The sequence below is a fragment of the Pelmatolapia mariae genome, linkage group LG10_11 (assembly GCF_036321145.2).
Source record: "Pelmatolapia mariae isolate MD_Pm_ZW linkage group LG10_11, Pm_UMD_F_2, whole genome shotgun sequence".
NCBI lineage: Eukaryota > Metazoa > Chordata > Actinopteri > Cichliformes > Cichlidae > Pelmatolapia > Pelmatolapia mariae.
This window is the reverse complement of record NC_086236.1, coordinates 42,920,636-42,931,799: the sequence shown is the minus strand read 5'-3', so window position 1 is coordinate 42,931,799 and position 11,164 is coordinate 42,920,636. Positions and strand designations below refer to the sequence as shown.

Genomic DNA, 11,164 nt, shown 5'->3' with positions numbered 1-11,164 from the left:
TCCGGACTACAGGCCACTACAGGCCAGACCTCATATCTGCAGTGCTTCTGACTCTATGTGCGGCCTGCGACAGACACTGTTTTTTAAAGGTTTCATCACGAAAAAAAAAAAGACAGATGATGGTCTGATCTCAAAGATAGGTGATTAAATAAATAAATCAAACAAACAAACATGCAAACATATTCAGCAAACCACTGAAGACGTGAAATATACTGACAGCAGGGTGAAGTTGGATTTTTGCTGTTTAAGCTGTAAAACTGCTATAATTTGCATTTTTTTCTTGTATGTTATGACTGCTGTTCACTTTAAATATGACAAGATTGCCTACTTTACCACTGGAGCAACATAACTCAACATTACGACTAAAAAATAATAAAAGAAATATGGTAAATGGCCTGTATTTATATAGCGCTTTACTAGTCCCTAAGGACCCCAAAGCGCTTTACATATCCAGTCATCCACCCATTCACACACTGGTGATGGTAAGCTACGTTGTAGCCAAAGCCACCCTGGGGCGCACTGACAGAGGCGAGGCTGCCGGACACTGGCGCCACCGGGCCCTCTGACCACCACCAGTAGGCAACGGGTGAAGTGTCTTGCCCATGGACACAACGACTGAGACTGTCCAAGCCGGGGCTTGAACCGGCAACCTTCCGAGTACAAGGCGAACTCCCAACTCTTGAGCCACAATATTTCAAAGACTGTCAACGAACTCCTTGGACGCACAAATTAGCAAGATCATTTCTCAGCAAAGGTGTTCAAGTGACAGTGAGATAAAGGTTGAGTCTAACCCGTTCTTTTATCCAATTCATACAGTTGTCCGTTGACATTATTAAGTTTCATGTCTGAAAAATAACCAGTGACCCTAAAAAAACCGAGATCCGTGAAAGACAGAAATGGTTTACATTTTCGTTGCCCTCAGTATATTCTTCTTCATTTTAAATTCCAGTATGTAAGATATTTATCATGTCACAGTGTGTCTGCGTTGGTATATTCCAGATATAGACCTGTGTTACTTTGGCAGTTGAGATATATGATGAGATGCTTAAAATCCGCACAGTTTCCCTGTGTGAAATGCAAACATCATTTTCTTATCGTCTCTACTATTCACTTCCATTGACTTCTGCAATGACCTAGGTCCCAGAAGGTTGAAATTGAAACTCTTATGGAATAAGATGGTAAATAAGAACCTTTTGTTACATTATAACAAAAAATAATAATAATAGAAAATTATAATCAAGAATACACGTTCACTATGCTGAGCAATTGTCCACTGTGAAGTTCACGCGATCGCTCTTTCGGCAAAGGTGAGCTTCCGCTGCCATAAAAGGGGTAGGGGCGTGCTTAAGCGATGACGATTATTATGTGAAGAGATCCCTTCCTGTACTTATTAGAGAGTCCGGATTTGTAGACACTCTTTCGTTTTAATAGGAATAAAGGTATTTGTTATATCAAAACCTGACGGCATGGAAACATCCGGAGTTGCTGTAACCGAAAAAGAGAATGCCTCTTAACTGATCACATCACAAATGAAATTTATCTTGAGTTGCTTATGTTTGTACGTTGTGTATGTAAAGTTACCTTCGAACCGCAAATTTCCCACTGAAAAAAACGCAACACCAAGCATACGGAAGCCGCGTTGGTGTTTACTGATGACGTATAGACTCTTGCAGTTCGGCGATATGGCTAACGTTAGATAACGGGATGAACATCTTTTATTAAACGTAGAATTAAACAAAAACCAGCAGGATACAAGTGGGAGTCAGGTAAATAGAGTCTTTTCTCTATTTGACTTGTGACTAGCCAGTTTAGCCAGCTGAAACGAAGTTATAGCGACTTCTTCTAATCACGTAGCCTAGCTTCTTTGCTTAGCTGCTGTTGTGTATCACTTAAATGACAGGAGGAAAGAGCTAGCCTCCCTGGCTAAGTGCTCCACAGTAAGTTAAATGTATTACTATAAGATACGACATAGCGTCGCTGTTGAAGTTATTTTTAGTTACATTGCAATTAATTTGCAAATGCAGTACATAATTGCTCCTGGGCTTCCCCGTTATGTGGAATGAAGGCACTTTAGCAAGGAAGCTAGACATTCCGGTGAATTTCATTTAAGGTTAAAATACGTAAAAGTAGAAGAGTTGATGTTCATAATTTACGGAAGGGTTAGTTAAATTTGCGTTGGTGAGAAGTCATTAGAACTGTCTTTACACCTAATTAAGTTTATTAACCAAAACCTGTACAACCTTTCTATAAATTACGCACAATTGGATTAGTTATTGGATGCCAATATGGTATTTATGTCATTAGGAGTGCCAGTTAATTCTGACATCAGTTTGTTGAACTGTAACAAAAAACAGCTTGAGGTTTGTGTGAAACGGCCAGTACTTCCACAGTTTGCAAGTTGGATAAGAGGTTATAATGTTGTGTTTGGACCTGTCATAAAAAGAAATGTTCAAGCATAGCCAATATCTTAAATTATGGCTTTATACATATAATAAATATGATATTATTATATATATTTTTATGACATATTCCACTTAGCTAACATGCACACTACTTCTGCTTTAGAAATGACAATTATTAATTAGAGCTGTGCTTTTAGGCTATGACATCAAAATAACACTCTTAAGAAATACATATTCTTTGTAATTAGTTTAGAACGAGCACCATTAGTTTAGTGACCGAGATATATAATGGCAAAAGGATGTTAACACAGTCAAATGATATTACCATGTTTTTTTGTTTTGTTTGTTTTGTTCATTGTGTACACAGAACAAGGACAAGATGTTGGAGTCTTATGTCACACCGCTCCTGATGAGCTATGTAAACAAGTACATCAAGAATCTGAAGCCATCTGACCTGCAGCTCTCTCTGTGGGGCGGTGATGTGGTGCTGAGCAAGCTGGACTTGAAGTTGGATGTACTGGAGCAGGTACTAAAAGTTAAATCTAGCTTTTGCTTTGAACCTTTCTGTATAAAACTGACGTGAGGTTAAAATGATGGGAATATTTAAGTCAGAGGTTTAAAATATAAATGCCCACTTCCTACATATATATTCAGAATGTAGTTTTGTATTTTACTTACTGTAAACAGTAAGTTAGAGTTTCGTTTATAAACCTTGGTTATGCAGGCACATACACCCTACAAAAAAGTTGCCATATTATGTCTGCAGCTATTCTCCATTGTATTGCCTTGACTAGAGTAAAAGAAAACGCTACAGTGCTGTTTAGTCAGGCACTAACAGCATCTTCTTGCTGTCATTTCAGAAGAATTTTACCAGATTTACTTTGATATTTTGCTCTGCAGTGTTATTTTGACAGTGTTCTCTTTTACTCATGTCATGTCTGGATTAGATCAATCTGCCACCAGTTAAAAGGATTTTCTTTTCTTTTGAGTGGGTTCTGACTGCTGCTGAAGAGCAGACCAAAACACTGCGTAACCCAAAGAGATTGTGATGAAAGTTCTTATTGGAAGCAGCTTCAAGCTATCCGACAGTGGGAATTGTGTTAGGATTGAGATTTGTCTGTAATGCTGTGTCAAAACTTTGGAAATTGTCCCACCTTTGCATTTATTTTATTCCATTTCATTTGGACAGTACCTCCTCTCAAATGTGCAATCTGAGATCATCTTAATATAATATTTGGTGAAACATTGTGGGGGTTATAAAGCAGACATACTGTAAATCCATGACAGCTTTTCCTCAGAAAAATGTTTGCCTATTAATTTTTTGGCTCAGACTTGCACAGAAAGCATGTGAAGCCTGTGTGTAGGCAGTCTGGTTTCATGGGACTCATTCTCACACAGAGTAGTTCAAGATGCAGAACAGTGATTTGCCTGCCTCTGAGAATATCTGACTTATATTGTTAGAAGCGTGACCAGTATGTAATCTGTAGCTATTGTTTTTACTATCTACTCGTCTGCAAATATTAGCTTCAAAGTGCTGTTTGGAAAATGGATGGATGAAGATTCAAAATGTTCTCGAAGCCTCTACCTCGTATTGGCACCTTTATCCATATTATTCTAGTGTTATTTATTTCTAGCTAGCTGTTGTTGTTTTTTTTCTTTCTTTCTTATAACTCCTTTTATATCCACAGGAGTTGAAACTGCCTTTTACATTCATGAGTGGTCATATCCATGAGCTACGTATCCATGTACCTTGGACCAAGCTGGGCTCAGAGCCTGTAGTTATCACCATCAACACCATGGAGTGCATCCTGAAGCTAAGGGATGGCGCCCAGGTTAGTTTTTTTCTTTTCGTTTTCTTTTTTTGGTATGAGAAAGATGTTATTCTTGATTCTGTACACAGCCAAAACAGGGCTAGCCAGATCTTCCTGTTATTTATGTGAGAGTCCTCCTCATGCCAAAGTTAAGCTTTCCCATTCCCTTTCTCCATGTGTTTCCAAGAAATTTCGTAATGGCCTTTGTTTAAAAACATGCTGACATTTTTAGTGCAGCAGGCTTTACTCTGTTGTACAATTAAAGCCATCTTCTTTAATTCTGACTTTGTGTAAAATCGAATGTTAATTTGACACAGCTAAGCAGCAGTTGCGTTTTTCCTTTTCTTACTCATGTTTATTTACTCTAATGAAAAATGCATTGAAAAAAAAGCAAACCAAGAAACCAGAAGCAAACAAACTGATGCCTCACTGACGCAAAATATGTTTGCTATTCAAAACAATGATGTAAAATGCTTTTGGAGAATAAATTGGCAAAACTCTTTACTGTGTTGCCAGCTTGGGAGTGGTGACATTGTGTGCCATTGCATTATAAACCAAGAAAATGATGAAATAATCCATGAATTTGGAGAAATAAACCACTGTTTTGTCGTGCACTGCACTGCTTGAGATTGTTAGGAAACAGCTTATTCATAGCAGGACAGCTCAGCATATTCCTTTACTGGAAGTACGATAAGTATTGCTAAAGATCACAAAGCCCAGAGTGGGTCTCAAGCTGAATGTATGTGCAACCAGACTAAGCAGCCAGATCTTAATTTTGTTCACTGGTTAAATAAAGTAGAGGTGAGCTGGATTGCTGCTGTATTGTTAGCATCTTTGTGGAAACACATAAACATGTAACACAAAAGTGATTTAGTCATCGCTGTTTATATTGCTTCATAAAGGGAGTCAATAAGTAATGTAAGGGGTTTTTTTGTACGTCAATAAATTTTTATACATATATAAAACTTTTATTGGTTTTAGTTGAAACAACACATTTCACAATCTTGGGACTGCAGGTGTATTTTCATCCAAACTACCACAATTAGGGATGCACCGATGTGTGAGGCTTTGGGATAGTCGATGCCAGGAAAGCAAAGAAGTTATCGTTTTAAATAAGCGAATACATTTCTGCTGTTTATCACACTATTACACATTCAGTCATACAATTTAATGAAGTTTTGATGGGATACAACACATAGGAATCAGTAACTGCCATTGCTGAATATCAGCCTATCTGCTGGTATTTCAATGGCAGTAAGCAAGGCAAATATTGGCCAGTACAGTCCAGATCAGTGCATCCCTAATTCCATCATAAAGTATCTACTAGTAATTGCTTTGAGGATTTTTGTTTCATGATTTTTCCCTGACACAAGCACAGCTATCTCACTCAGTATGATTTTTCTTAAAAAAGAGAGAGATGGTTCATTGACCACTGACCTGAAGAATTCAAGGAACTCAAAATTTAAGAGGCAACTTTCTTTAACTTGACCAGTGCTATTTACTACTTGGCTGCCTCCATTTTTAGCATGTCCTGTTTTTGTTGTCAAACAGTGAAGACTATTTCTCGTGACACTTAGAAGACTTGGAATCACATTCAGAAAAAGCTGATAGTCTTTTGCACCTCTGTCAGATTGATTGCACAATAATAGCCTTTGTAACTGCTTGGTTTTGTCCTTGTAGTCAATATAATATTAAATCTGTAAGAAAGTAAGTATCGGTAAGAAATGTGACTTGAAGCTCTGTCCTACATCATTGCGGATATAAATCTAAGGAGAATTGTCTTAAGGGGAATATTTTTCTATTGCTTTGTTTGGTTTAGTTACAAATATTTTCATTTTTTAAAGAATGTTTTATGAGAGGTATTTTTGAAATTTATTTTTACAGCAAAGTCTGGCTCTAAATTTGCCACCCATGCAGCTTTAAAAATTGAAAGTGTAGCTCAGTGCGGCCCTTTATGGGAAGGTTGAAGTTTCAAGGCCAGATGTCCCAGAAGAAACACATTTCAAGGGAAGTCAATTACAGCTAATTATATAGACTGCGGCAAAAAGATTTGTAACACATGAGCTTGAGCTGCCTAGAACTAATGGTAAATATCATAGTATGCAGGTGGCTACTGCTCATGCGATCAGGTTTCTAGTTCAGTGGAAATTTAAACTTTGTCTTTATGCTTCGTACACAGCTTAAGGTCATGTACCAGTACCGGTACTGGTGTAATGCTTATGGTCTCAAAACAAGTATTTGTTACAGATGTTTTCTAAAAGCTTCCAGTGAAGAAAAGATTTTTGGGGAATTGCAAATGACATTTGGACAAATTATTCAGTGGTATGTACACCCAAGAGACATAATTTGGAGTAAAGCCAGACTTACAGCAGAAATCCTTCTAGTATGTGGAATTTAAATGAGCCACTGCAGTTTTCTCCTATACTGGCGAGGGGCAGGAGGCTGACTACTGTGTTCTTAAGCCAAGAAAATGAAGCCAGCTTCCTTTTCATGTTTTACATTTATATTGCTTAAAAATAATAATAATAGTTGTTGTTGTTGTTATTATTGTACTTTCCTTTGTTTTATCTTTATTACAACTTAAACATCAGTAGACTGACAGCAACACTGGTCTCACAGAAATAAGTGTTTAATCCTTTAGCAAATACTCTAGATCTCATGTTGATTCACATCTTAGACCTTGGCTAGGTTGTAGCAGGCTTGCAGGGACTTTGACATAGGCCATAACCATTCTCACTGAAACTCTTATGTAATTTGGGGTGATGGTCCACAGGATTTTTGAAAAGAAATGAATAAAGTAGAGCAGTGTATGGAAATTATAATATTTTAACTGTACTCCAGTAGAGACAGAAACATTATGGTGGGCCTCGTGCGGCCAAAGTGTGGAAATGATAAATGATATCATTAATATGGTTTGTTTTCATAATTACTGTTAAAGCCTGAGTCCCGGCCTGTAAAAACATCCGCACATCTTTTGAAGTTCATTAAGGCCTGTGTAATTTGACCGGAATTATTTGGACCTTTTTAATGTTCGTGTTTCCCCTTGAGAGGAACTGGGTAATATTAGGGATGTTCAGATTGCTCAATAGGACCCATCTGCAAAGCACTAAGGGCAGCTCACAATTATAGTTTCCAGCAAATGTGGAAATTTTGGCATTTAGCAGCAGTTGGAGATTACAGCTCCTGCTGACAGTGTAATTGCTTAAAATAAGCTGTAATGAGGACTTGTAGAGCAGAAAGTATGGTAATAGAAAAAATGTTGTCAACTTGTTTTTGACATTCATTTTACAAACTAGAGGTCGTTTACAAACAAAATACATTTAGTTCTATATATATGTTATTGTCCACTGCAATCACATCTTGAAGTATGCATAGAAATCCACTTCCTTTCTTTAGTACGTGTCTTTATTTTCAGATTATTACCATCTTTGTTTAGTTTACATTAATTTTAGCGAGTTCTACTTATCTCAGTTTTTTTTTTATTTCAGTTTAAGTGCAAAAGTTGAAATGGTTGTACTTGGTATGAGTTGAATTATTAGAGCGGACTTTTTCAAGTGAAATTACACTAAACCGTGGTTTATACCAAAAAGCTCAAAAGATGCGACAAGAGATTGTCTTGGGTATAAAGGGTATTTTTGAAAGTCAGTTTTACTTTCTTTGTTCTTGAACAAAGATCCACTTAGTGTGGCCTAATGAGTTAGTTTATATGAATGAACTGATTGATGGTAGCCCATTCCAGATTAAAACTAATGTAAAAATGTCAAGAGGTGCAAAGTGGAATACAGTGATCATAGTATCTATCCCTCTATATACAGTGTGGATAGGGACAGATTAGTGTCTTATGTCACTTTTTGTTTTTGTTTGTATATTTTTAAGTAATATTTTTAACATTGACTTAATGTTGGAAAATTATAAGTATAAATAGAATTTTCTTCTTGACAATTTGGTAAACTGCTCCAGATGTTAAAGATGAGGTGTGATCTGCAAAGACAGAGAGGAACTGGCTGGACAGCAGTTACAGTGGATCATAATACTCTCAGACACTCTTTATTTTTTATGAGACAAAGATAAGGGCTTGGGTTTACTGAGGAGAGCCTTTCTGGTTTTGGCTGAGCTCACTGCTTGATCTGGGAGTTTTATGGCCGCTGAGTGCATTTGCCACTGATGTGGAGGTTCTGATTGATGCATTGCCTCAAGATGATTTGGGGAGGTGCCTCTGAGACTTGTTGGTTTGGCATATGGTCCAACTAGGCCCTTTTTTCTGTTAAATTCCTTCCAAACTATTTTTAGGGTTTACACAACCAAACCTCTTTTCTCCTAAATAATGGGTAATACATGTGAATAAGGAAACCCCTTTTTAAAGACTTCTTAAATCCCCAAGTTGGTATTTCATAATCTAAATCTGATATCTACTCAGCTAAGGCATGCTACTTTGAGTTTTGAATATTTAAGAGACAGACATAGATGTGATACCTGATCTTTGAGTGTGAAAATAGGTTTTAAAGTGGTGTGACCTGTAGAGGAGTTTTGCTTTCCGTGTGTGTGGTCTTGCCACCCAGGGGTTGAATGCACAAAACTCTTAAGTAGAAAATTTGGGATGTATAGTCTGTTACAACTTCTTTGTGTAGCCTTAATTCTGCTGTGGCACAGCCAGGACCAGCCCAATTCCAGGCTTCAGATCCATGGAGCATACTAAGTGCCAAACCAAAGGCTCAGATGAGCTCCACTCCCTAGTGAATGGAGCCCTGGACCACAATTTGAAAGAGCACAAACTAAGAAGAAAATATCCTAATCCATTCTACGGTCTCAGGACATCCAGCCAGCCAACAAATTTAGCATCTGAGATGAACAGGACTTTCCTCCATTAAGGAGAAGCATCAGGTCTCCATCAGAGAGCACTGGATCAGGTGCTTGAAGAAAACCTGCATCTTTATCTTGGCTTGCCTTGGCTTCTCCACGGCTTCCAGCACCACCTTGCACTTCATCCACATCCACTGTTCCATGACATTGCAGCCAACCAGCAAGAAACATTTTAATTATGAAAATCATAAAGACAGAAAAATATAACTGTATCAAAGGAGCAAAACAATTAAATGTAGGTAAATAAACATTAGCTTGCTTTCTTCTAAGTCCCCTCTAGTATATGACTTAATTTGCCTCACTGAAACCTGGTTACAGTAGAGTGAATACACTAGTGTCAATGAATCAACACCTTTAGGATTTTTATCTGATTTAATACTCAGTTCAGCATTAAAATAAATCTAATGGGTGATTTTAATATTCATCTGGATGTTGAAAATAACAGACCTTACACTGTACTTTATTTAATATTAGGCTAGGTAGCATTTATCAGAATGCAAATGGAGTATTTAATGAAGTGTTTCTTTCTCTGTTTTCATGTAAATGCAAAGTACAAGTTTGTCATGGAGTACCACAGGCCTCTGTGCTGGGACCAATGCTTTTTACATTAAACATGCTTGTCTTGTTTTAAATATTATTAGAGAACTGCATACATTTTCATTGTAGATGATACTGAGCTGTGTCTATCTATGAAGTCAGATTAGTTATTTATAGGCATGTCTTAAAGACATAAAGACCTGTATGTCCTGTAATCTTCTCCTAAATTGAGACAAAGTTTAATGCACACATTAAACAAATTTGTGCATTTGTGCACAATATCTCTGAAATCAGAAACATCCTGTTTCTGATAGTTCAGGTTGTTCTAAAAGTGCCCTAAAAAGCCTCCAGTTTATCCAAAACTGCAGCAAGAGTAGTTATGCTGCTATTGGCTCAGACTGCTGCGTGACTTCATGTGATACAATGTGATGTAATGAGCAATTCTTCTCTACTCACCTGTTTTCACTCCCTGTGTGTTTATACACCACCGCAGCATGCCATAAAATCGTTGTCTTCTCTCTACCTACACTCACTGTTTTTTCTTTTCTCTTTCTTCTTTTCTCCCTCTCCTCCCTTCCATACACAACTGGTTGGTGATGAAGGGAAGAAGGGGAAAGCCCCTCCCTGAGCCTGGTTTTGTTGGGAGGTTTTTCCTGTTAAAGGGAGTTTTTCTTTTCCACTGTTGCTAAGTGCTTGCTTATAAGGGGTTGTTTGATTGTTAGGATTTTTTTCCCAGAATACTGTAGAGATTTTACCTTACCATAAAAAGTGCCTTGAGGCAATGGTGGTGATTTAGCCTTATATCCATAAACCTGATTTGAACTGAACTAAGCAGCAGTCTGTTGTAATTATACAGGGTGGGTCATTTATATGGATACACCGTAATAAAATGGGAATGGTTGGTGATATTAAAGTCCTGTTTGTGGCACATTAGTATATGTGAGGGGGCAAACTCCTCAAGATGGGTGGTGACCATGGTGGCCATTTAGAAGTCGGCCATCTTGGATACAACTTTTGTTTTTTCAATAGGAAGAGGGCCAGTGACACGTCAAACTTATTGGTAATGTCACAAGAAAAACAATGGTGTGCTTGGTTTCAACGTAACTTTATTCTTTCATGAGTTATTTACAAGTTTCTGACCACTTATAAAATGTGTTCAATGTGCTGCCCATTGTGTTGGATTGTCAATGCAACCCTCTTCTCCCACACACTGATAGCAACACCGCAGGAGAAATGCCAGCACAGGCATCCAGTATCCGTAGTTTCAGGTGCTGCACATCTCGTATCTTCACACCATAGACAATTGCCTTCAGATGACCCCAAAGATAAAAGTCTAAGGGGGTCAGATCGGGAGACCTTGGGGGCCATTCAACTGGCCCACGACGACCAATCCACTTTCCAGGAAACTGTTCATCTAGGAATGCTCGGACCTGGCACCCATAATGTGGTGGTGCACCATCTTGCTGGAAAAACTCAGGGAACGTGCCGCTTCAGTGCATAAAGAGGGAAACACATCATCATGTAGCAATTTCAAATTTCCAGTGGCCTTGAGGT

General features: G+C 37.9%; 1 protein-coding gene across 3 annotated transcripts in view; it reads left to right on the top strand.

Moving 5' to 3' along the window:
• Positions 1-1,666: 1,666 nt before the first annotated feature.
• LOC134635624 (intermembrane lipid transfer protein VPS13B-like) overlaps positions 1,667-11,164 on the top strand; it is a 292,458-nt gene continuing 282,960 nt past the window's right edge. For 2 of the 3 annotated variants that reach the window (XM_065471728.1, XM_063485027.1), the window contains exons 1-3: positions 1,667-1,766; positions 2,770-2,928; positions 4,091-4,234. In XM_065471728.1, the coding sequence (XP_065327800.1) occupies positions 2,782-2,928; positions 4,091-4,234 (291 nt within the window). In that variant the 5' untranslated portion in view covers positions 1,667-1,766; positions 2,770-2,781. Of the gene's footprint in view, positions 1,767-1,868; positions 1,938-2,769; positions 2,929-4,090; positions 4,235-11,164 lie in introns of those variants that run through there. The other variant, XM_063485026.1, reaches the window with a different exon arrangement.